This window comes from Narcine bancroftii, chromosome 12 (genome assembly GCF_036971445.1).
Source record: "Narcine bancroftii isolate sNarBan1 chromosome 12, sNarBan1.hap1, whole genome shotgun sequence".
Lineage (NCBI taxonomy): Eukaryota > Metazoa > Chordata > Chondrichthyes > Torpediniformes > Narcinidae > Narcine > Narcine bancroftii.
In genome coordinates, this window is record NC_091480.1 from 75,792,096 (window position 1) to 75,818,506 (window position 26,411).

The following is a 26,411-nucleotide window of genomic DNA, read 5'->3' on the forward strand; positions in this document are numbered from 1 at the left end:
AGGGAGACAGTAAAAGAGATGCATATTTAAGTTGTCTAAGAGAAAAGGACCAGGGGTTGAGCATGGAGCCCCTAGACCTTGCTCCACAATGGAATGATCTGGCTGATCTGATGGTGGCTTCAGTGCCTCAGTTCCATTTCCTTGTTCCTTGAAGCTTTGTGGAAATGATCCAGGGTTGTCGATCTGATCTGTGATCCCTTGCTCAGAACCTGCTATAAGAATTTGGAAAGTGAATGGTGGGGGGGGGGGTGGGTGTGGGGAGTACAGCATACTGCCAGCCTACAGCTATTTTTTTCCCTGTTAAATGTGGATCCCATGGTTTGCCTTTTTTCGACAGCCTGGTGTAGTGTCTCTTGTTTTTGTGCCTCCAGGTTATTCAAAACGTGGATGGCGATGCAAACTGTGCAAGATCAACGCTCATCCACAGTGTGGAGAGGCTGCGTGGCGGCAGCAATGTATAGGGAAGTTGGTGAGTGCTATCATTCAGTCCATTGTGCCTTTGTCATTTTAATTCCAGCCTTGCTCATTGACATCTCCAAGTCTTCATCCAGACATTTCTTATTTCAACACAAGCATCCTCAGGACAAAAATCTTTTTCTTCATCTCCCATCTCGTCCTTCTGCCAATCACTTTAAATCTGTGTTCCCCCAGCTACAGGAAATGTATCCTTCCTCTTTTAGACATGCAGCATAGCAGCAGGCCCTTTCAGCCCACGAGCCAATGCTGGCCAATTGCACCCAATTGATCAACAACCCCAGAAGGACTGCATTCACTCAAGAAGATCGCTCACTGTCACCTTCAGAGGAGCCATTAGAGATGAACAAAGAGATGATGGCCATGCCAGTGATGTCCACCTCCCAAAAACTGAATTAAAGGACAACGGAATCACTTAAATCCATTTTTAAATTTTTACTTTAAAAAAAAATTTAGACATGCCGCACGGTAACAGGCCATTTCAGCCCACAAGCCCGCACCACCCAATTACACCCAATTAACCTACAACCCTGGTACATTTCAAACAGTGGGAGGAAACCGAAGCCCCCAGGGAAAACCCACACTGATGTGGGGAGAATGTACCAACTCCTTACAGATAGCGCGGGATTCGAACCCGCAGCACTAGGACATCATCTTCCCCTCTGCTATTAGATTGATGAATGGACAATGACCCCAGATGCTACCTCACTTTCTCTTCTTTTGTACTATTTTGTTTATCTTTAAATATTTGCACTGCTGCAAAACAAATTTTGTGACCTGTCCATGACCATAAAAATTCTGATTCTGAAGCCTTTTCATCATAAAGGATCCCTTTAAGACAACCTGATGTATATCCACATATGCCCCAGCGATGTGATAAAGGCAAAAATAAAAGAGCAACTCAAATTGAATTAACAGGTATTAAATGTGTCTTTGAACAGCTGCAAATGAAGATTTTTTTGCTACAAATCTGGCGTGGGGGGTGGGGGGTGCTCTGCAGCTGAGGGACAAGTGTATGCGGTAGGCTGCTGTCTAGAGGGGTACCAGGTATTGGAACCGGGATGCGAGGAGGAGCCGAGGGTGCTGGAGGGTCCCTGATCGTGTCGGAGGGTTGGATCTCTGAGCTCGGGTCGCCAACGGTTTGGACTGGACTCTGGGGGCGGGGGGGCTGTGGAAGCACTGGAGGTGAATGTACGGACGCTCAGTGACACGGTGGGGGGGGCGGGGTGGGGGGGTAATCTCTTGTTTGCTTCTCTCTCTCTGACTGTGAGTATGACTGGAAGAGGCACTTGGGGAATTCCTGCCAGAGGCAAATTTGTCTGCCTTGCAGCAGGCAAAAAGAAATTTTGTGTACAGATATGACACTATTTTATTACTATGACAATAAGTTGAATCTTGTATTGGTAACTTCAGTATGGTTTGTCATTGTGGTGCAGCAAACAAACAAAACTACAGAAGACTGCACTACGGGCTTTAATCAGCTTAAAGCTGAACGCCAAGTCTCTAACCTCTGGTTCCACGTGCCCAACTGATTTAGGAAGGGGCCGGCTTGAGCCTTTATACGGGCCGGTGATTGACAGCCGGCAGGTGAGACCAGCCTCCCAGGTTGCCTACCTGTAGGTGCAATGGTTACCCCCTGCAATAGGCCGAAAGGAGTACGGCCAGTGTAGTGGTTGTATCACCACACTCATGTAAAGCAACAATTTCTAAACCTGGGCAAAGCTGTTGCCATTATTGCTTAGAGTTATGGAGAGATACAGCATTGGAAAAAAAAACTTTAACCTACTGTATATGCATGGATCCTCCTCTGAATGGAGTGAATCACAAAAGTCTGCAGACTCTATGATCAGCGACACCAACTGAGTTACTCCGGCACTCTTGTGTTTTTACTGCTGATCCTCAACCACCCAGTTACAGGGAATCTAAGCGATTAGAAGGGATGCTGGACATCTGCGATTCCAAGCTAGAACTGCATTGTTGATTTCAACATCGTCTGGAAGGTTGTTCCTGAGACCAGTCCGAATGTGAAGTTCTGAGAGATAATGCTGAACTTCACTGAAATTATGAAGGTCAGATACCGATCGGCATAGGGACATGAAAAATGCAGATGTTGGAAGTGGCTTAGAGATGAGAAGGAACCATTATTCCCAGGCAGTAGTGAATCTCTGAAATTCTCTGTCAAGGAAATAATAGAAGCTGCATCGTTGTATTTAAGACAGATTTTTTTGAATGATAGGGTAATTGAAGGACATGGGAACAGGTGAGTAAATGGAGCAGAGTCCATGGTCAAATTATCCATAATCTTATTGAATGTTGGAGAAGGCTCAATGGCCTACTCTTGCTCCTATGGTCTTGTGTTCTAAAGCAAGTGGGAAATTCTGGTGATCTTTGCGGCCTGGGCGGAGGTTGTCTGCAGTCAGGTTCCCCAATGTGGAGGAGATCTTATTGTGAGCACCTAATGAAATGTGCAAAATTGGGAATACTTTTTCTCTCTTATTATTTTGAGTGACTGCATTGCAGTGGTGATCAGCTGGAGGGGTTTAAGGCAAGTTCACTGCTTCTCTTGCCCGTGGTTCAGAGAGATGCCAACATCAAATGAGGTGAAAATCCTTCAGACCAATAGCCACTGTCCATTCTAACCTTCAGTCTCTTTCTTTATTGCATGTCTCGATGGAAAGCCAATGGGATTCCGGCGGAATTTCAGCTCCCCACTTCTCATCCATGAACAGTACGGATTTGTGAAGGAAGCCATGCCTATGGGTGAGTTAAAACCATTTATTTGCAATAATTTGTGTGTCTGTGTGGATATGTATATTTGTGCAGCACGGTTGGCGTCACAGCGCAACGCCTTTACAGTGCCTGTGATTGGGACCGGACCTGGGTTTGAATCCTGCGCTGTGGAAAAATGCTGGGTGAAGAGTCTGGGTTCGGCCTTTTCATCATGAAAATCCACCAAGGAAGATGAGTAAGAATTCTATGGCTTCACAGATGAAGAGGTGGGTGAGGCACAGAGGCTGTTTGAAATCAGCAAGAGGATTTACACCAGTGGTACTCTCATGACAAAATGCCTGACATATAAGCATCTGACAGACTCCGTAACGTTACTACAGCACCGGTTCCCGAACCACAGGAGGATGACGATGAGGAGCCTCCACCCCATCTCCAAAAGTGTCTGAAGCCATTGAGCACCTGGAGGCTAGTCTACGTTGGCTGGAGACCCAGGATGTGGACCACATGAAAATCCTTCAGCTTAGAAGCATTTTGGATTTCGCTCGCTGCCAGTGACCTGCTGCGTTCACGCAATGAATGATGATTGTAAGAAATTTTTTAAAATGATTGTAAATACAGATATTATACACGGTTTTTTAAACACTTTTTTGTGACCCCGATTTAGCATGACCCTGCTTTTTTCACTATCTGACTTCTTTTAGGGCTGAACCATTGCATTATAATGGCGGGGGGGGGGGGGGGGGAATGGTGTGCGTGTTTGAGTGAGTGAGTATGTGTGTGTTGGGTAGTGAGCCACCTTTTTGAACTTCACTACATTCTCACACTGGAATGCTGACATTTGAAGCCAGGGAATTGTAAACAGATTCAACATGAAAACGAGTCCTTCAGCCCACCAAATATGTTCTGAAAAATCCCCACCCATCTGTATTATTCACATTGTTATTACTTCATCACCATTGATAACAAAGGAACAGTGATGCCTTTCTAAGTGGGGCTGATGTGTGATCTGGAGAGGATTCTGTAGGACGGTAGTGTTCTCGTGTGTTTGTTCTCTTTATCTGAGTGGTGATGTGTGGGCGAGGGAGGGGCTGTGGGCGAGGGAGGGGCTGTGGGCCAGGGAGGGGCTGTGGGCCAGGGAGGGGCTGTGGGCCAGGGAGGGGCTGTGGGCCAGGGAGGGGCTGTGGGCCAGGGAGGGGCTGTGGGCCAGGGAGGGGCTGTGGGCCAGGGAGGGGCTGTGGGCCAGGGAGGGGCTGTGGGCCAGGGAGGGGCTGTGGGCCAGGGAGGGGCTGTGGGCCAGGGAGGGGCTGTGGGCCAGGGAGGGGCTGTGGGCCAGGGAGGGGCTGTGGGCCAGGGAGGGGCTGTGGGCCAGGGAGGGGCTGTGGGCCAGGGAGGGGCTGTGGGCCAGGGAGGGGCTGTGGGCCAGGGAGGGGCTGTGGGCCAGGGAGGGGCTGTGGGCCAGGGAGGGGCTGTGGGCCAGGGAGGGGCTGTGGGCCAGGGAGGGGCTGTGGGCCAGGGAGGGGCTGTGGGCCAGGGAGGGGCTGTGGGCCAGGGAGGGGCTGTGGGCCAGGGAGGGGCTGTGGGCCAGGGAGGGGCTGTGGGCCAGGGAGGGGCTGTGGGCCAGGGAGGGGCTGTGGGCCAGGGAGGGGCTGTGGGCCAGGGAGGGGCTGTGGGCCAGGGAGGGGCTGTGGGCCAGGGAGGGGCTGTGGGCCAGGGAGGGGCTGTGGGCCAGGGAGGGGCTGTGGGCCAGGGAGGGGCTGTGGGCCAGGGAGGGGCTGTGGGCCAGGGAGGGGCTGTGGGCCAGGGAGGGGCTGTGGGCCAGGGAGGGGCTGTGGGCCAGGGAGGGGCTGTGGGCCAGGGAGGGGCTGTGGGCCAGGGAGGGGCTGTGGGCCAGGGAGGGGCTGTGGGCCAGGGAGGGGCTGTGGGCCAGGGAGGGGCTGTGGGCCAGGGAGGGGCTGTGGGCCAGGGAGGGGCTGTGGGCCAGGGAGGGGCTGTGGGCCAGGGAGGGGCTGTGGGCCAATGACTATGCTAGTGACTATTTTGTGCAATACATTGGTCGGAAGAAGCATTTGTACTGATTGGCATCAACCTGCTCGTACATTCTCCAAGCAAGCAGAGAGCATTCCACCGCACTCCAGACTTGCACCTTGGAGATGGTGGAAAGGCTTTTGGGTAACAGAAGGTGAGTCAGTCACCCAAGTACCAGCCTCCGACCCGCTTCCGCTTCTGCTTCTATTATGTCTCCACTTCACCAGTGCAGTTCTGTTTCTGGTGAAGATCTTGTGGTAGGTTGAGCCAGTGGGGGCGTGTTTTATTTTCAAGAGGATCAAAGAAGCATCTGGACTTTCTGCCCTCTCCTGATGAAGAACTGATACAATGGAGGCAGAGCTGTCCATAATGAACGAGACAGTTGCTGAGGTGATGGGGATGAGAGTGACATTGCATTCTCCTGAGATTGAGTACTGATTATTCACTGGGTTGACATCTCGTAAAATATGAAGGAGTTTCAGATCTTGCACCAAATAAAAGCTTTTATGAGTGTCTCATCAAATGTAATACCAGAGGCTGGATTTCCCAAGTGAGCAACTTCTGGGGAAAATAAGCAGCAATTTTTTATTCTGGTCAGGGTTTTATTTTGTCTGGTCTGCGAGGCATTCATTATTATGGGATTAAAAGAAAATTTGGTTGTTTCAGAATTGACTGGGGACAAACTATCTCGACTGATGGGTGAACCAAAAACCAACAGACAAATTCAAGGTAATTAGCACAGGAGCCAGGGTTGAAGATAATTCAAAGACTGTGTGTATTCCTCGTGGCCACATTACAGGAGGGATGTGACGGCACTTAGAGAGGGAGCAGAGGAGATTCACCTCGGACTGGGGAATTGTACGCAAGAGGAAAAACTAAATATGTTTGAACTTTGTTCTGAAATTAAAGAGAGATGTAATTGAAATGTGTAAATAAAACACTAATTACAGTGCCAGCTACTTGGGTTCCAATGTGCCACTGTCTTTAAGGAGTTTGTACATTTTCCCATTACTTCACTGGTTTCCTTCCATGTTACAGGATTGGTAGGTTTATTGGGTGTAATTGTGCAGTGTGAGTTTCAGGGATTGGTAGGGTATTCTTTGCGCTGTATTGCAGCCATTCACAACTTACTTTTGGCCATGGCCTCCTTAGGATTCTGCTCAAAGTTTACGGCCCCCCCCCCCCCCCCACGTTTAGTTGATTTCTTCCATACTTCCCACCTATTGACTACATTTAAAAAAAATTATTTCTGTTTGTGGCTTCCCCCTTAAATGTGCTGTGGCCCCTGTACGACCTTCGTTGAAAATGCTGTCTCCTTAAAAAAAATTTTTTAAATTAAATTAAACTTAGATTTGAATTGATCAAGGGAGAGTTGAAAAAAGGTTTTCCAATCTAGAAGTCTTGAGCTCGAGACCTGACTGCCTTGAGGCCATAAGAACCCTCCCCATATTTCTAAAGTATTTTAATGAACACTTGAAGAGCTGAAATGAATTGTGGGCCAAGAGCGAGGACCTGTTTGATGGGCCGCATGGACTACCTTTGCCATTGATTGCTGGCTCCTGTGAGGAGCAGTTCTTAATTTTGGAGGTGCTGTCTGAAAGGAAGTGGAAGATTCCATGATGTACAAAATGGAAGTGGATAAACAATTAAGTGGGGGAGGGAGTGGGATGTCAGGACTAGATGAGAAGACCAGGATACGGGTCAGATTGGAAAGTTGATTCAAAGAGCCAGTCTCTGTGCTGAAAATTAATGCAAAGGGTAGAGGGGTAACTGAGTAAGAGAGAAGTGTCTGCCACATGAAAAAGTACAGAAATTGCTCCGTGTGTTGGCTTCAGTCTAATGTGCCTATCTGTCCCTCCTATGTTAAGCCACAAGCAGTAAAGTGGACCCTGTGTACGAAGCTCTCCGATTTGGGACATCTCTTGCCCAGATGAGCAGGTCAAGTTTTGGGAGTTTCTCGGAGTCTCCAACAAAGCATTTGGTAACTATGAAATATCATACAGCTTTACCCATCCTAGATCAATGTATTTTTGGAATTGTTGGAGAATTAAGGCTTGTTGGGGGGAGGGGGTGGGGGATGGGAGGAAGGGCAGGAAGGAGGTGGAGATGTGTCCAGGGCCAGACCTGCTCTGGTACAGCACAGTTAGGGTAGGCGGTTAGCACGGTGATTTTCAAACTTTTTCTTTTCACTCACATACCACTTTAAGTAATCCCTTAAAGTGGGATGCGAGTGGAAAGAGTAAGTCTGAAAATCACTGTTTTAATCCTACCTAATTGACTCGTTATGGACACAGTTTACTAACTTGAAAGGAAATGGGCCAATGACAATTTTTCTCAAGCAAAATATTTCAGTAACAATTGTGTCTAGAGCAGTGATTCTCAACCATCCCGTCCCACTCACATATCACCTTAAGCAATCCCTTACTAATCACAGAGGGCCTAGGGATTACTTAAAGTGGGATGTGAGTGGAAAGAACAAGGTTGAAGACCACTGGGTTAGCACAACACCATTACAATGCAAGCGACCCAGTTTGAATCTGGTGCTGTCTGTAAGGAGTTTGTACATTCTCCCCATGACCTATGTGGGAATTCTCTGAGCGCTCCGGTTTCCTCCCACCTCCCAAAAGATTTGAGGTTGGTAGGTTAATTGGGTTTCATGGGCGGGAAGAGTATTCAACGGTATTGTATCTTAAAATGTAATATCTACTGAATGGTGGAGGAGGCTCAATGGGCCAGGTGGCCTATCTTGATCCTATTTCTTGTGTTCCAAATCACTTTGTAAAGCTAAACAAATGATGAGCTGCTGGAGGAATTCGATGGGTGGAAATAGTTGCTCAATGTGTCAGGTCAAGACTCTTTATTAAGCCACCACATTGACTGGCCGTTTCTTCCCATGGATGCTGCCTGACCCCACAGATATTCCCCAGCATCTTGGATTTGTGCGTGGAAGGTTGAATGTTTTGAGAAGGTGACTAGGAATGTTGATGAGGGTAGAGCAGTGGATGTTGTCTATATGGACTTCAGTAAGGCCTTCGATAAGGTTCCGCATGGAAGATTTGAACTGCAATCTATATTTCTTTGCCCTTCTAAATTGAGATTGAGGCACAAGGTTGGTGCCAGCACTGGGGAAGGTCATGTAAGGAAATGCAAGATTCCACTAAGAGACCACATCCCCAGTTGTCAAATACAGGCCATCACCTCAGAATAAGGGGTCATCCACTTGCGATGGAGATAAAGAGGGTTTCTTTCTCAAATAGGGTTGCAAGTTTTTGGAATTCTTTATCTCGGAGGATGAGTCAAGGCCGATTTTTGATCCGTGGGGGATTGAAAGTTGCAGGAAACAGAGAGGAAGGTGGATCAGAGCAACTGTGATTGCACTGAGCTGGAGAGGCCTATTCCTGGTGCTGATTCTTCCATATTTAAGTCAATGCCATTTCCTTTTGTTGAATACAGGCTAATAATGGAGACATTGAAGAAGAACCAGACCTCGGGACCAGTTGCTCTACTGACAGTGAAAGACCGAAGGACATGGGTGAGTTAACAGCTAATGGAACCTGCTTTGGTGACTGTGGCAGAAAATATGGCCATCAATTTCATTTCCTGAACTCTGGCTTCAGCCTGGATCCGATGGGAGGATCATTCCCTTTTATTCCTGTAAATGGCAGGTGGAATGCTGGGGTGGACTCTTGTTGCTTTCCAAAACTCTCAGGTGTGCCTACTTGAGAAGACTGGTGTAGTTACACCAGTTCATCAACACTGCCTGATTACCTTGAAGCTCTCTCCCTCTGTGCGCGGCACGAGAGTGTCTCCCATCTGGGACTTTGAGCTCACTTTATCTCAGTGATAGGCTGCTTTTCATTCAGGCATGACGATCTGCACTATGTCAGTGATCCAGTTAATGGCCTTGGTTGGCAAAAAGGTTCACTAGGTTTTCTGGAGTGTAAACGTCTGCACCAACAGGCTTTAGGATTGTTTCTTCCTCGTAGCCATCAGGCTCCTGAATGATCCTTACAACCATTCTTTAGGGCAACATTACTTCTGATTCATTAGTTGCACAATATTCAGTAATTGTGCTCTTTGCCTTCAACTTTGTATGGTTGTATTCATGTTAGAGTAGACTGTTTGCAGAAGAACTCTTTTTCCTCTGCCAGTTACAGTGTTGTCGATAAACTTTAATTAGAGCCTCGACTATTGTCATGGGCTGGTTTAGCTTGATCTAAGGTTCCTTCTCTAAATCCCCAAAAAGTCTCACTGATTTTTTTTTTCCCTCTCTCCTGAAAGTGCCTATGGAGAATGGGACAGTTGAAACAGAAGGAAAACGGGAGAGCTCTGTGTCCATTCAGGTAAATCTAAATGATGTAGACATTTGGAGGAGTGAAAAAAAAACACACAAATACTGGAGAAATTCAGCAGGTCAGACATTTGGAGAATGTTGGACATATGGGAGTGAAGGGACTTTGCAAGTAGCATCATCCACCAGCCCGATTTAGAATCGTACAAATTTCTGATTGTTGGGAGTCCATTTGCCCCATCATATCAATTCTGGCTTTAAAAGGGCTGTCAATATCTCTCTCCTTGGCCCAAAGTCTTACAGGTTCCAGTGAACATGAGGTGAGGACCACTCAGCCCTTCGTGATTGTCCTTTTCCTTTATTCCCTTTGATTCAGTTAATATCTAAAAGAAAATCTAAATTCCTGTTTTTTTTTAAATATACTTGCCAATCGAGTTGTCAGAATTCTGAGTGGGAATTCCAAGTTCTTCAATGCCACCTGAGTGAGGCGATCTCTTCTCATCTTTGTCCTAAATGACCAGCTTCTTGAGTTATATACACCCCAGCCTGTGGAGGTATTGAATCTATGTCAGCCTTTCCAAAAACACCCTTCAGAATTTTGTGCACTTCAATATATGATCATCTCCTGATCTTCTAAACTGAAGAGAGTACAGCTCTAATTTACGTGATTTGTATTTGTATGCCAAATCTGACATCCCAAAATTCAATCTGGTTAACTAAGTTTTTTGAATTTTAATATATATTTTTTTTAAATATGGACAGGTAGCCTGGTTACAGGCCCTTGTGGCCCACGAGCTTGTGCCGTCCAATTACACCTGATTGACCCGCATCCCTGGTGTGTTTGGCCACTACTGTTGCCAAAACGTCTTCCCTAGATCAGGAGGCTAGCCTGCAAAATCTTTCCACACCTCCCTCTGGGTGAAAAAAAATTTCTCCTCCACCTCCCTTCTACTCCTTCCACCAATTAGTTTCACTCTTTGACCCTGGCCCATCGACCTCTCTGCTAAGGGAATTGGATCCGTCCTATCCACTCTACTTCAGCAGCCAAGGATGTCATCAGGTTCGTCATGGTTGCAAACAGGTTTGTCCTGCTTCTTGGTGACCCCCTGAGAATAATTGTGGCGTGCAAAGCTTTGTTAGGCAATGCTCAACTGGAAGGGTTGTAGCCCAGCCATGTGCAGTGAGACAATCGAGGGCAAGTTTGCAGCAACTTCCTTTTGCCAGCAGTGAACACACAAATGAGTTCATTAACTGCTGAGCACGTCAGTAAGATCTTTTCATCTTGCTCCTAATTAGAGCAACACACTGAAAACACACAGGCCTAATGTCATCTGTCCAGGGGACAATTTGCTCGCAATTCAAGTTATAACCAATAAATTTGTGTCTGGGTCTTCCTTTTGCTTGTTTATAAACTCCACAATTACCTGCGCTGGAAGTCTCATGCTGGTTTTTACGGGTTGGAATGTTTTACCTGGATTTTTGGACCCAGGGTTTATTGCTCAACAGCTAGTCGGAGTGCTGGTGGTTGATGGCGCAGTGAGCACGACGAGACACCTGGCTCCTTGGCAAATGGTGGGGACCATTGAGAAAGAATGAAGGAAGCTGTGACTCGAGAAAAAAAGAGGGATGAAGATTCATAGAATAGAAGCCTACGATATAAGGGTTGCAAATAAGGCTGCACACATCGAACCATAGAACATTACAGCACAAAAAAAAAATGCCCTGTGGTCCTTCCAGTCTGTGGCAAACTATATTTCTGCTTAGTCTCACTGACCTGTCCCCATTCCATGTCCCTCCATACCCCTCTCATCCAGATCCAGGTACCTGTCCAAATGTTTCTTAAGTGTTAAAATTGAGCCCGAATTCACCACATGGCTCGGGTGGACAGCCAGCACGTTTTCCCCAGGGCAAGATAGCAAACACCAGAGGACATATTCACAAAGCTAGGGGAGAAAAGTTTAGGGGAGATGTCAGGCGCAAGTTTTTTTTTCACAGAGAGCAGTGGGTGCCTGGAATGCCTTGCCGGGGTGGTGGAGGAGGCTGGTACAACAGGGACATTAAAAACACTCTTGGGCGCATGGATGAAAGAAAAATAGAGGGTTACGAGGTAGGGAAAATTACATTTTTTTGAGTAGGTTCATATAGGTTGGCACAACATTGTTGGCCGAAGGGCTGTAATGTTCTATGTTCTAACGGTGGATAGTTGGAAGCCTTAAGAGATGTCACAAAGCCTTGGGTAAGGGGAAAAACATTTTGAGAGCCTTTGAAGAAATTTTTCACCAAGGGTTGTCTGAACCCACTGCCTTGGGGGGAGGGGGCGGAGTGGGAGGTGTAGGGGAAAGGGCCTGTTACTGTGTTGTAGGCCTAAATGTAAAATTTAAGTTGAAGGCAGGGCAGAGCCATTGGGCAGGTAAATGGCATCCAGCAAGGCAGCTGATGATGTGGAAGGCACACATTATACCTGAGTGGCTTCTCATGAGTAAAATACAGAGGGGTGTTGTCAACCTTGGCTCCACGTTCTTAAGCCAATGAATTTCCTTTACTTGAAGATTCAAGATTCCTTTGTTGTCACGTATTAGTACAGAACACGTAATATTACACAAAATTGCCTTCTGCCTGCTGTCAGTGCACCAAGAGTACCCCCTTATTAGTAGGTGAGACCCTCAGACTTCTGATCAATGTATGGACTCTTGAGACTTCACAGGACCTGAGTGACAGGCTTAAATACTCAGATGATGTATTTGACAATCCCCATCACCAGCTTGATCTAAAAAGGTAGCAATTTTGTCACTCATGGTGAAGCCATTGATTTTATGGGTGAGACAGAGTGGGTGAAAATGATAGTGTTTCCATTGCTGCAGGCAAACGAGAGCGCTACACCTTCCAATCAACCTCTGGGCAAAACAGAAAAAGGGAGATGAAAACAGTCATTTCTATCCCTCCATTCCCAAAAGGAAAATCTACCATCTTAACATCATTTTGCCTCTGGTTGTCAATGTCACACCAAGGAGTGGTGTGTGGGAGTACAAACTGGGATTCTGTGCCTTTATCTTCGTTATTTTAAATAAGCAATCTGACTCTTAAAAACTGCGTCTGTGTAGGCCTGTTCACTCCCTAGTAGAAATAGAGAACCCCTCAGTCACATTCTTACAGTGCTTGGGCTGAGAGCAGGAATTGGAACACAAGTGAAGTTGGAGCACACCATATTACCCTTCAAAGTTTGCTTTACTATTCTGGGTGAATAAACCTGAACTTCACAACAACACAATTTTTCTGCCCTTTCGCGTCCCCGTTGATTTCTTAGGTCAGAGACTCTTTATTGTCATGTAATAAAACAGAAATGTCATAATACACCAAATTGTGTTTAGTCTGCAATAAAGCAGACAAAGATTTTCCATTAGCATAGGGTGGCACAATTGACGCAGTGGTTAGCACAACACCTTTACAGCGGACCTGGGTTCAAAACCCACGCTGTCTGTAAAGAGTTTGTACATTTTGCCCGTGTCTCCGTGGGTTTTCTCCGGGGACCCGGTTTTTCTCCCATCCTTCAAAAACGTACCAGGGTGTAGGTTAATAGGGTGTAAATTGGGCAGCACGGACTTGTAGGGCTGAATTTGGCCTGTTACAGTCCTGTAGGTCTAAATCTTTTTAAAAATTGCCCCTTACGGTCAGAGAAAGGATTGGAGGAGTATGGAGGTCTATGGACTGGGTGCAGGTCAGTGGAAATAGGCAGAATTATAGTTTGGCACATGCTAGAAGGGCCTGTTTCTGGCTGCAATCTTCTAATAATCCTGGGTGAAGAAAATTTTCCCTCATTTAATTGTATATTATTGCATCATTAATGTACAAATCTTTATCTGGTTCATCAGGAAGTGAGTTTCGGCACCTTTGATCTATGTTAAAGACTGCATTTCGCAAGACTTCATGGTGCATAACCACGAGCCTGCTACAAACAGGCTTGAACACCCAAGTAATTAAATTTCTCGAACAGCATCATCACCAGTCAGATTAGGGGAGAAGCAGTAATTGCATTGATTTGATGATGAAACTCTCTGCTGCTTCATCTGGTTGTAGAATCGAAGCAGAATGTTATTGTAAGCAAAACAGAGTACAATTGTCAGTAGAAAAATTAATGGAGCTTAAAATGAACATGGGCATCTAGCAGCGGCTGATGTGAGAAAATTGTCCCCAATTTTCTCAATTTCTCATGCAGAAGAAATGTCAAATACAAACAGAAAATGTCAGACATGGACACCAGAAAAGACTTGCTTCCCCTGGCCACCCCTCTTCTCCCTACTACTTTCAAGCAGTCATACAGAAGCCTGAACCTCTATAGGCTCAAGAATGTGGTTTTTTTTAAATCAACACTTATCAGGCTCTTCAGCCTCCCTGTCCTGCCCTGAGCCTAACTTCAAGACCACCAAAGATCTGTCTGCACTCCTGAAACAGCTCAGTTTTGCACTAAAGGCCAAATGCAATTTTTTTTCTCTTCCTTTTTGTCAGTTTCTGTTTTTTTTGTTACAGCGCCAGTAATCAGGACTGGGGTGCAAATCCAGCACTGTCTGTAAGGAGTTTGTACGTTCTCCCTGTGTCCTTGTGGGCTTTCCCCAGGGGTCCAGTTTCCTCCCACCGTTCAAAACATACCTGGGGTTGTCAGTCAATTGGGAGTATTTGGGCAGAACGGGTTCGTCGGCCGAAAGGGCCTGTTACCATGCTGTATGTCTAAATTTATTTATTATTTTCAAGTTAAGTTTATTGTCATCTGATTACACAAGCACAACTTGACGAAACAACGTTGTCTAGTCCTCAGTGCAATATACGCAGACACACAAACCAGATATTACACACACACAGACAAATAATACATATGCAGGACAAGTATTCATATAAATAAATAAATATTGTTTCACAAATATGAGATTCTCGAGTAGTTAGTAGGAGCAATTCCTTTGGTCGTTCAGTATTCTCGCTGCCTGTGGGAAGAAGCTGTTCCTCATCCTAATGGTGCTGGCTCTGATCCTCCTGGATCTCTTTCCCAACGGGAACAGCTAAAAGATGCTGTGTGCAGGGTGAAAGGGGTCCTCAATGATCCTGGTTGATCATTTTGATTGGGGGGGTGGGGGAGACTCCAGTGCTCCTCTCTGCCACTCTTATGGTCCTGTGGATTGACCTCCAATCCATTTCTCTGTAGCAACTGTACCACACAGTGATGCAGCCGGCCAAGATGCTCTCGATAGAGGTTGACATAATAGTGGCCTTTAGCCTTGCCCACTTCGATCTCAGGATGTGCAGTCGTGAAGTGAAGTTCTTTCCCCTCTAATTGTATTGAAAATGCTGTTAGTGTCATTTATGTATCTGGGAAATTGCAGCAAGCAAGACTTTTATTGCATCTGTACATTGTACTTGTGTATATAGCTATAACCTTTGTTCATTCAAGCATTAGTTAGGACAGAAGAGTGAGAACTTGGCCAAAGTAGGTGGGGGGGTTTAAGGAGCTGCATAAAGGAGAGATTATTGGAAAGATTTGGATTTGATTTTTAGTAGGTGATAAAACCATAGAATATTACAGCACAGAAAATTCCCTTCAGCCCTTATAGTGTGTGCTGAACTATTTTCTGCCTTGTCCCACTGAACTCCACCATTCCACACACACGCCCCCCCCTTATCTGATTGTGCCGAAAAAAGGCAAAGCCAAACATGGAACTGTGTCGGAAATCACCTAAAATGTCATTGGTTCGTGTTTGGAGCGGGCATGTTTCATGCTTTTCAACAGTGGGCACTGTGTAGAAATGTGCTGTGGAGCTGAAGGAGGTCCTCCCAGAGAAGTACTGTGTCAATACTATTCCCACGTTAAAATCACAAATTCAGCAGGTCGGGAAGCATCCAAGAAAGAGAAATTGGGTGAAAGAGAAATGATCCATCTTGTCATCTGTTTGAAGGCTCGCCTTCTGCCTGCCCTACAGGTCAGGAAGCCCTCTGTCCGGAAAGACATGATGCAGATGCACACGTACGTTGCACTCTACAAGTTTGTACCGCAAGAGCAAAACGACCTGGGGCTACAGTAAGTAAACCTTTCAGCTTCATTTTGTAATGAAATGGCAAACAGTTGGGAGGAGTAATATGAAAATACCCGTTCAATTTCCTCATTACCCAGGCTTTGGATGGTGCAGGTAATTGGCTCTGTAGCTACACTGACTCCCTGTTTCAATTGAATTCCTGAAGAATGTTAGGTAAACTTGCAGTCACTTGTTTCTCTAATCGAGATCTTGTTATGCTAGTGCCTTGTAAACATCCCAGGAGCAATTATTATTATCCCAGAGTGACTGAAACCGTCCCTCCTTGTGAGGACAGAGTCAAGAAATATCATGGTGTTATACTCATAAACTCAGCACACTTTCGAATCCAAACTAGGAATTCTGCAGCTTAGCCATTTTTTTTTAATTTCTAAAAGCCCTTGCTCCAACAGGAAGGCAAGTTGCCACAGAGTGCATGGTTTCAGAATGTATTCAGAGGGATGACATCGAAGACCAGTGGCAGATTTCTACAGAGGTGTGGCGGAAAGTGTGCTGACCGGCTGCATCACGGTCTGAACTGGGAACACCAAGACCCCTGAGCGTAAAGCTCTCCTAAAGGTAGCGGACACAGCCCAGGGCATCACAGGCAAGACAGTCCCCGCCATCAAGGACAGCTGCAGGGAGCACTGCCATCGGGGAGCAGAAGCAATCATCAAGGATCCACATCCTCCTGTTCTTGCTGCGGCTATCGGGAAAGAGGTGTAGGTGCCACAAGACTCGCACCACCGGGTGCAGGAACAGCTGCAACCCCTCCACCGTCAGACTTCTCAATGACAAACTCAATCAGGGACTCATTTAAGGACTCTTACCTGTGCTCTTTTTATTCAGTCAGTTTGTTTACATGTGTACATTTGTGTACAGATTTTTTTTTGTGCAGGGAAAAATAATCTCGAGGTTGTCTGTGATGAAATGTTTATACTCTGAAAATAAATCTAATCTAAACCTAAATCTGTCTTGCCATCTTAAAAATCAGTCCAATGAACCTTCACCATGCTTTCCTCAAAAGCAAGAAGATGCCTCTTCAGTTGAGGAGACCAAAGCTGCACACGGTGAGGGCGTGTTCTCATAAGACATCCCTGTTCTATTCTCACTATCCAGACCTTGCCTTTGTAGCGACCTACCAGTTGAGTCCTTGACCATTGTCCCTGGTCTTTGACTCCTGCTCTGCCAATGTCATGAGTCAAAGGCAGGTAGTTAACGGATTACATCATGTGTGATGTGCCACTCTCTGTCTTGCAACGGTCAATCATTTCTGAAGCCTGTCGTAGAAATTATTTGTTCCCAGTTACCAAGACATAACACGATCTATTATGAAATGCTATAGCCATCTTATCTCGTGGTAACTGGAGCTAACTAGGTGACATGTGCTTTGTTATTTATTATTTTGGGTCTAACTTGGACAGCTACGTTGCCCACATTGTTTTGACCAAGCCATTAGTCATTGCCATTGAAGATTACTGCTTCCATTCCCATTTTGTGGGTTCTGAAGTAACCGATGAGGCGGGGGGGGGTGGTGAGCAGATGATTGTTTGCTACGACAGAGGGTGCCTGAAGGAATGGATCTTGTGCCTGTGCTGTGCTGCTTTTGCGGTCTCTGCGAGTCATTCTGAGCTTATCAGCATCTTATGAAGACCTGTTTAAAGACTCGCGAATTCCGCATGCAGCTTACCATAGAATTTTGGTCAAGAAATCAAACGAGTAAGCTATGACCTTGGCTCTGTTTGTTGGGAATCTATGATAGCAGATTCTTCAGTTCCCAGTCAATTTCAAGTTTCTCAAAACTAAAAAGAATACATATGGCACATCAGCCCATTTTTGTTCAGTCATATTTCATTCAACAAGCATCCATTCGTATTGAGGTCAGGACGCATTGGCAGCCTAAGAAGGATCCACTTACTCCTTTGTTTTCTATCTGTTAACCAAATTGCTCTCCATACCAGTACTTTAAGCTCAATTCCCTGTGCTTTAATCTGGTTTTCCAACCTCGGCAAAATTGGCTTGCAGGAAAAAGAATCTCGGGGTTGTATGTGATGTACTCTGAACTTTGTTTCTAAATCTCAAATGCACCAAGTCCTTTAGTTCTGCCATATCTCTTTCATAATCTAAATAAATCTAGAAAGCCAACCAAGCAAGAGCTTATGAAGGGAAATTTATATTTTCCTTTACATAAATCCTTGTTGGCTCTATTCACTCATATTATTACCTTCCAATGGTCTTGATATGACCTCCTTTATCTTAGATTTTAACTACTGGTGTCAAGGTAACAGATCTCTCCTCTTCATATTTGAGAGTGGGATCAGGATTGAAGCTCTCCAATCTGAACTATTCCAGAACCTATATAAAAAAAATTTGGAAGTAGCTATCAAAAGCATCTGCTATTTTAAGTTTTATTTGAAACTAATATTAATTAACTTTATTTCCTCATTTGTGCCAGACCCATGGTTCTCCAGTTTATTTAAGTTTTCTGTGTATTCTGTGACTGCGGGTGTTTGTTTAATTTTCCCGTAAATCTTTGCAATTTCTCCAACAACTAAAGACCAAAATCTAGTGCAGCAGTTAGTGCTGCTGCCTTTTGGCTCCAGGGAGCTTGGTTTGATCCACATCCCAGGTGTGGAGTTTGCATGCTCCTCCTGTGGCCACGCGGGTTTCCCACAGGTACTCTAGTTCCACTCCATTTCCCAAAGATGTTGACTGCTGTGCAGGTAAGTGTCAAAGAATTGAAGTGGAGTTTTTAAGAACGATGAGAAAAGTTGCAGGGCTTGAGGGAAATAGAGAGGAAATGCTCTCCAACATGGATCCAATGGGCTGAATGGCCTCCTCTTGAAAGAGGACAAGAGTGCAAAAATTGGTTTGAATGGGGGAAATGGGTGTTCACCAGCCATTAGGGAACTGCTGCTAGCCGGCCAAAGAAACTTTTTACAAGAGACTCCAGATGCAGAAAAATGTTCACAGTGTAAAAAAGACTATTAGTCTCTCCACTAATGAACTCAAACTCTCTGTGGTTGTCACAGTGCAGTTAAATGTTTGGATTAATAGTCCAGAGACCTCGAGTAACAATCCAGAAACCAGAGTTGAAATCCTGCTGTCGAATTCAAGTTTGGTTAATAATCTCAGATTCAAAAGAAAACAAATGGTCCTACTGGGTTCACTAATATCCATGGCTGGTGACTCCAATGTGGCTGAGCTCTGCTTTGGCCTAACATGCCACAGTTCAAGGGGAATTTTGGAGGAGCTGTAACTGCTGACCTTTCCAAATCCTGAAAAAAAAACCTCCCTTTTTAAAGTTATTTCAAATGTGAGACGGGCATATAATGGGAGTGGGGAGTGGGGGGAGGCGAATGAATACTTTTAATACAGACATTGGTAATCCATTTTCCATTGGGGGTAGAGATAAAAACTGAAGTGATCGATGGCTCCTAATTGGGAGTAAAAAGGTTTGAGAGAGAGAGAGAGAGTGGGGAAAATGTGGGTGAATGGGACTGATGACGGAATTGTCCCAAAAGGTGCCAGTATGTTGGCCCGTGTAGATGTCTGCTTCCCAACCCACCAATGTGTTAACACTGACACCTTGAATGAAAAGCCAGGTGCCCTGCCCAATTATTTTAACAGCCTGGCAATGTGCATCATTTCTGGAAGATTTGAAGTGAATATGAAGCTGCACCAGCTTGAGGCATCTTTTAATAATCTCGTTATTATTTTATCAGGCAAGGAGACAGGATTGTGGTCACGGATGACTCCAATGAAGACTGGTGGAAGGTAAATATCAGATGGCTTATTCTCAAATTAAGCTGTCAGCCTTTTCAATAAATATTCAGGAGCTTCTGCACAAACAAGCCAGTAGAGGAATAAGGAAGATGGTGTTAGTTTTATGGATCTAAACAGCCATTTTATTGCTGGATCATTTCCTTAACGTAGCCTACAAGTTCTGATGTATAAATAAAGCAACGACTTTTATAAAAAAAATTTGTCGCCATTAGCAAAACCAAGGAGATGATTGTGGACTTCAGGAGGCAGTCAGGAGAACACGACCCAGTCCTCGATGAGGACTGAGCAGTGGAGAGGGTCAAGGACTTCAAGTTCCTGGTTGTCAACATCTCCGAGGAACTGTCGTGGAGCCTCCATGTTGATGCAATCACCAAGAAGGCTCGTCAGCGGCTAGACTTGGTGAGGTGTCTGAGGAGATTCAGGATGTCACCGAAGACTCTCGAGGACCTCTACAGGTGTACTGTGGAGAACATTCTGGCTGGTCGTATCATTGTCTAGTTTGGAGCTGCAAAAGCTCAGGACAAGAATAAACTCCAGAGGGTTGTTAACTTGTCCTACAACATCACGAGCACCATCTACAAGAGGTTGCGTCTTAAGAAAGCAGCCTCTATATTTAAGGACCCCCACCACCCAGGCCATGCTACCAAAGGCACATGCCCTGATTCTGAGTTTAATGGACGACTAAAGTTGATCCTTGCCTCCATGGAGATGTGATGTCACTTTCGAGCTCAGCATTTATTCCGCATTCCCATTCTCCCCGAGATGGTTTTGGGGAGTCCTTCCACTGAGTGCTCGTACTTTGATGCATCTGAATCAGGAAGGGCTGGTATTCTCCAAACCCACTCATACATGTAACAGTTTTTAAATCACTTCATATTCTACCAGTGTGCATAAAAGTCAAATGTAGTGAGCTGCTAAATCATGTGCCTGGTCATTTGGCTGTAGTCACATATCAATCTGACCAAGTTTTTTAGTCAAAAAGCATCAGTCAACGTCTAATGCCAGGAAGAGGGTGAGGATGCCAATGGATTTTTTTCCCTATGGTTGAAATATGTAAGAGTTCATTGAAGATTTCTTTATTGTCCTGTAATAGCATTGAACATGTTATATTACACGAAATAGCCTTCTGCCTGCCAGAGTCATCATTAGTGTCACCCGGTGCCTCTTACAGAAAGAGAAACACTAGAGAGAGAGTTCCCGCAGAGTCGCCGAGTGGGGTGTGAATTGGGCAGCATTAATGGGGTGTGAATTGGGCAGCATTAATGGGGTGTGAATTGGGCAGCATTAATGGGGTGTGAATTGGGCAGCATTAATGGGGTGTGAATTGGGCAGCATTAATGGGGTGTGAATTGGGCAGCATTAATGGGGTGTGAATTGGGCAGCATAGACTCGTGGGCCGAAATGGCCAGTTACTGTGCTGTATGTCCAATTTTTTTTTTAATTGTTCTGTCCCCGCCCATCAGCTGGTGTTTGCATGGTGCCATTATTCCCTGGGGTGCTGAGATGACCTGAAACTGCTGAAAATAAAATGAAAAACAATGGAGAATACTCAATAGGTTAGGCAGCAACTATGGAGGGAGAAACCATTTTAAAGTTCAGGTTAATTGTTGACCTGTAATGTTAACTCTTTGACTCTGGATCTCAAGGAGAAGCCTGACGGGCTCCGTATTTTCAGCATTTTGTGCAATCGCTGTTGTAACCCTAGTTTGATTTTTTTTTCACACAATGTGCTCCCACTCCAAAGGTTCTGATCCTCTCTGCATAATTTATTCCAATGAGCAGAGAACAAACCTGCTGCAGAAATTCAGAGTGGCAAAGCAGCATCTGTGGAGACACAGGATGATCGACATTTCAGGTCGAGACCCTGGATTAGTCCTAAAACCAGTTTGTTTTTGCTGCAGTAAAAATACATTGTTGAAGAAACGCAGTGTACTTCATGTGGCAAAGGTAAAGTTGCCATAACCGACATTTCAGGCTTGAGCCCTCCATCAAAGGATGAGCAAAGATCTTTGCTGCAGATTCCAGCCCCTACATTCTTTCGTGTTTAATCTATTTTGGTGATGTTGATTGTTCTGCAGTTCACGTGAGCACCAGAAATTATTCCCTCGCTCTTCAATGTGTGATGCAGATTTTTGTTCCCAGTTTACCACAGCTGGTAGTGCTGCACTCCTCCTTTACCTCACTGACATAGTCCCTACACATTTTTATCCTCATTGGATTGGCGCCGAAACTAATAACTCGGATGAGAACCTGGGGCATAGCCGCACTGATTTTTTTTTTTGGACGGCGTCAGAGCAGGGGTGGGTAGCAGTGGTGGAAGTGTCAGACTGGAGTGGGAGAGGAGGGGTGATGGCAGTGTCAGACCAGAGCGGGGGAGGGGGGGTTGCAGCGGTGTCAGACCCGGGGAGGAGGAAGGTGCCACTTTTGAAAAATGTCGCTCCCCTTAGCTACGCCACTGATGACAACCAAAGCTTCGTGAATGTGTCGGAGGTTTGGACCTGGAGCTCTGGCTGCCAATGGTTTGAACAGGAGACTGCGGCTGCAGAGGCCGCGGTAGCGCTGGAGGCGAACCCACGGACACTCAGTGACTCTGAAAGGGCTCTCTTTTGTTTCTCTTTCTCCTATCGTTAGGGGCACCGGGCAATGCTTATGACGACTCTTTGGCCTTTGACAGACAAAGGTTGAACTATATCGTGTACATCACATTTTATTATATAATTACATGTGACAATTAAAGTAACTTTTAACCTTTATCCACTGAGCCTGGGTTAATTGAAGATGACACACACTTTGAGGGACTAATGTAGAGTGATTATTCATCGGTTGCCAGTGTCCAGGAACTGCCCCTGCAGAATTAGGTGGTGAATTCTATGCCACTGGTGACTAAGTCAGTGAGTGCCAAAGATGCCTCCTTCAAACGACTCTGTAAGCAGAAGGCTGTTGGTCCATTCAGTCCATGCTAGTTCTCAGCAGAGAAGCCCCACCACCTGACCACTTGATTCTCCCTCTGTAACTTTTGGCGTGCCCATCAATGCTTCTCTCGCTCTTTTCCAGTTACCCATTACCAAAAGTAACTTGCCAATTAACCCACCAGCACGTCTTTAGGATGAGAACTGAAATCCTAGCACTCACAGGAACTCCATGTTGGGTGATCACACAGACAGCACCCAAAGTCGGGATCAAACCCAGGGTGCTGGAGCTGTGAGACAGTCACATTCATTGCTATTGCCACCCAGTCATTACTATTGAGAAGTAATTTCACACGGTGAGACTTGGTTGCCTCATTTAGTTGATGCCATGAATGCTGTGATAAGAAAGTGCCTTTGCTATTGGACCAATCTATGCTGTGTTGGACAGTAATGGAGAATCCATGTGTAGTTCTCTCTCTCTCTCTCTGTAATAGATCAACTGCTGTTTGATGTGTTGTGCGACCTTCACAAGGAACCTTTTGGGCATCTCTCTTCTGCCTTGTTTCAGGGTAAAATCGGGGACCGAGTGGGATTTTTTCCTGCCAATTTCGTTCAGCGCATCCGACCTGGAGAGAGAGTCTGGCAGTGTAACAGTTCGTTCCAAGGCAGCAAAGAGCAAGGGCAGTTGCCCTTGAAGGAACTGCAGGTCAGTTAATGTTTGAAAATGAGAATGGAGCTGAGCCATGCTCGACAGCAGCATCCTCCCATAAATCCTTGAGTAGAAGATCTCGGGAGATACAGAAAAGACTCCAGTTGACCACCATATGCTAGAGAAGGAAATATGTCAGGGATAAGCCACTGGTTCATATTTTATGGTCACATATGCAGGATGCAGTGATGGAGGTTGTTTTGTGTGCAGACCAGTGAACATCTCGTATGGAGGCATCGCAGGTCCATTAATCAGACGAACAGCAATTTAAATCTACTGTAAATATGCCTCACTGACAAAAGACAAAGGAGGAAAAACCCAACACCCAACCCCAACCAACCAATTTTCCCTTGCAACCACTGCAACCGTGTCTGCCTGTCCCGCATCAGACTTGTCAGCCACAAACGAGCCTGCAGCTGACGTGGACATTACCCCTCCATAAATCTTCGTCCGCGAAGCCAAGCCAAAGAAGAAATATGCATATAACCATATAACCGTTTACAGCACGGAAACAGGCCACGTCGGCCCTTCAAGTCCGTACCGGTTCACTTGAACAACTCCACTAGCTCCTCCGCAAACTCCTGAGGAAGTAGAGGCTTTCTTCCATGTCTCACATCACAGGTAATGATCAAAGAACAGATCTATGCAGAAACTGGTTGGGAGGACTAATAAAAGAAAATATTAAAAAATTAAAACAATTATATTAATCAATCATTTGGATCTCTCCTAGAATGTGAACATTTATCCCACTTGTAGCGAGTCCTGAAAATTATCCAAAAACATAATGAAGGACAATTCTCATTATGATTAAACACAAAAATTAAAATTAAAGCAATAATTATTAGATGTATAATGCATTTCAAATATAATGCGACCCCCCATTTTTGAGGGGAAAAATTGAGAAAAATTTTACCCCCATGTATAATACGACCCCCCCCCCCTTTCGTCCGCCCGATTTGACCTGCCGTAAATATGCGTGTATAATGCGACCCCCTACTTTGAGCTTGAATTTTGGTACATTTTTCACATTATACATGCATATTTATATTAATTAACATGACCGCACTAAGAGAAGAAAAAATAATAGATACAAAAGGAAGAGAAAAAAATGAATAAAAATTCACAGCCAGATTACAGATTGAAAAACTTTGTAGAATCAAAGGAGCCAGGCTTCTGTATGCTTTGCTTAAAAGCATTTGAATTCCCTTTTGTTCAGCTGCTAATCTATTTTCTTCCTGTCTCATTCTCAGATCTTTGACCATTCCATATCTGGTGGTTGAGTTCCATGTTGCAAAACCAACATTCTCATGACTTGATTCCCAGAAAACGTGCTGTCTCATGTGGGCCAGCGTGGTGTGTGTGACCCATCACTGAGAACAATTCTATTGTGCGGGAGAAAAGATTTTGCATGTTTTATACACTTCGAAGAAGTTTCTTTTACACTCCTATCACAGCCGAATGGGCAGAGGAAGGCGGGTCAAACTTGGGGGCGATGGGGGGTGCGGTGAGAGTTGTTTGAGTCATGGTGTTGGAGGGAGGGTTTGCGTTTAGTTGCTGGAGATTGGTTGGGATCCTAACTAGGTAGGCCAAGCAGAGTATTACCTTGATGTGACAGGGTAGATGCTGAGCCTAACTCAGGAGTGCACCCGTGAGGCTTCTCCATACCGGAAGTGCTGAATAAACCCCGTTGTGTTTTTCAGATTTGTGTCGGGAGACAGGAGGAAACCAATGGGTTTGTCAAGGTGTGCAGTGGCAAGAAAAGAGGAGTTGTGCCAGCAGACATTCTGAATGAAATCTGACTTTTTTTTACCCTCCACACGAAGCACGGTCACCACTTCCTCCAGATGGAATATATGCAGGAGATAATGTACCTGCATTAAGCTCACTTGTCCTGTCTGTCTCTCTTCACCACCACACCACATCTGAAGGCAGAAGATCAGTGTAATCCAGACAGTGATCCTGGTCCGATAAACACACTTTGTCACGGCCTTCTCCAACTCGTGGGATGAGAGTTGAACACTCTCTGACTTGACCTTTGCTGAAGTGATGGTCAGGGACAGTTTGCAGCAGCTTTCACTCTGTGGTCCGCCCATCCCCAGGACATGATGCATTTAACAAGCACCAGATAGTTCCTGAAGCTATTCGCTATTTGTCCATTGTCTTGCCAGTGTACTGAATAAGTTGCACACAGTTGCCCCATTTATTCACGTCAATCTTGTCGTCTTCTCCAATATTTTTGGAACTTTTGACTTGTTAAAATGTTGGCCTATCTGGCGCTCTGTGATAATGTCAGGTTGGTGGTAATCAATTGGAAGTATCAATCACTTTCACACCAAGTGTAAACCCTTCCTGCTTCGTGTCAAGAATTTAATCCGACTGTGTGGTTGGAGGAACAGGATGGGTGCAACAGGAGAGGCTAGGGGTTGTGGCTAGGTCACAACCTTCGGCCCTGGATACTTCACCTCCTTGATTAAATTTGATTATGGCTGGTCCAAATTCTGCCCTAAGTCCAGGGATTACTCCTCACCGACATTCAGTGAGGGTGGAAGAGAATGGGGTGGCCACCTTCTCCGGATTTGCTTCTGTCTGGCCTTCATTAAAATTGTACCTTGGATCCCCTTAAAGGCATAATTTTCCAAGAGTCCCATCTGCTTTTGGTGGTTGCTTGACTTTCACATTAAGCCTCATGGTGAGAGATAGAATCAGAGAGTTGTACAGCATAGAAATGGCCGACCTTGTCCATGCTGGCCTTGATGCTAGTCCCACTTACCTGCATTAGGTCCATGATCCCTCTACTCTTTGCCTATTCCAGTAGCTGCCCAGATGCCTTTTTAAACATTGTAATTCCCCGTATATGCTTGCGTAGAAGACCATCCTTGAACATTAAACATTTCACCCCAAAACCAGGGTTATCTTGTACGCCAACTTTAAAATCTGAAACTTCACAGCAAAGTCTCAACGCTCCCCCATGGGGTTTGTCCACCCAGTCCAACTGCTGTCAGTTCTGTCCAGGCTATAAACAGCTTGTTAAAGGAGCCGATGGGTGATATATTTTAAAATATGCTAATAAAATTTAAACCTTTAATGGGTAATTTGCATTTTAAATATAGTGAATTAGTATATTAAATGTGCCCAGCAGCATCATTCCGCTGGTCACCGGTAAGTGCCAGACTTGGGGGCAGTCTTATACAGTGAGTATAGGTCAAAATCTACAGTTTAGATAGAAATTCAGGAAGTCGTTTTAACACGAGTTATCTTGTACAGCAGCATCCGCTGTGTGGAGACTTTTCCCTCCGATCCATTTTGTTTTCATTTGAGGGGAGAGGAGATCTCATCCCTTGGGGCTGCCCATTCCACTCGCTGTCCACAGGCCATGCAAGGTTAAACCTTAAGCCATTATTGGGACACATCTCCAGCGTTAGCTGGGACAGCCA

The 26,411-nt window shown here is 45.4% G+C and overlaps 1 protein-coding gene across 7 annotated transcripts in view; it reads left to right on the plus strand.

Annotated features, from left to right (window-relative positions):
- Positions 1 to 26,062, plus strand: part of LOC138747573 (SH3 and cysteine-rich domain-containing protein 2-like) — a 102,408-nt gene extending 76,346 nt beyond the window's left edge. For 4 of the 7 annotated variants that reach the window (XM_069906908.1, XM_069906906.1, XM_069906911.1 and 1 more), the window contains 10 exons: positions 372 to 469; positions 3,153 to 3,234; positions 5,896 to 5,958; positions 7,098 to 7,210; positions 8,683 to 8,761; positions 9,511 to 9,572; positions 15,484 to 15,581; positions 19,299 to 19,350; positions 22,837 to 22,974; positions 24,678 to 26,062. In XM_069906908.1, the coding sequence (XP_069763009.1) occupies positions 372 to 469; positions 3,153 to 3,234; positions 5,896 to 5,958; positions 7,098 to 7,210; positions 8,683 to 8,761; positions 9,511 to 9,572; positions 15,484 to 15,581; positions 19,299 to 19,350; positions 22,837 to 22,974; positions 24,678 to 24,776 (884 nt within the window). In that variant the 3' untranslated portion in view covers positions 24,777 to 26,062. Of the gene's footprint in view, positions 1 to 371; positions 470 to 3,152; positions 3,235 to 5,895; positions 5,959 to 7,097; positions 7,211 to 8,682; positions 8,762 to 9,510; positions 9,573 to 15,483; positions 15,582 to 15,986; positions 16,483 to 19,298; positions 19,351 to 22,836; positions 22,975 to 24,677 lie in introns of those variants that run through there. The other 3 variants (XM_069906909.1, XM_069906912.1, XM_069906913.1) reach the window with 2 other exon arrangements.
- Positions 26,063 to 26,411: the final 349 nt, after the last annotated feature.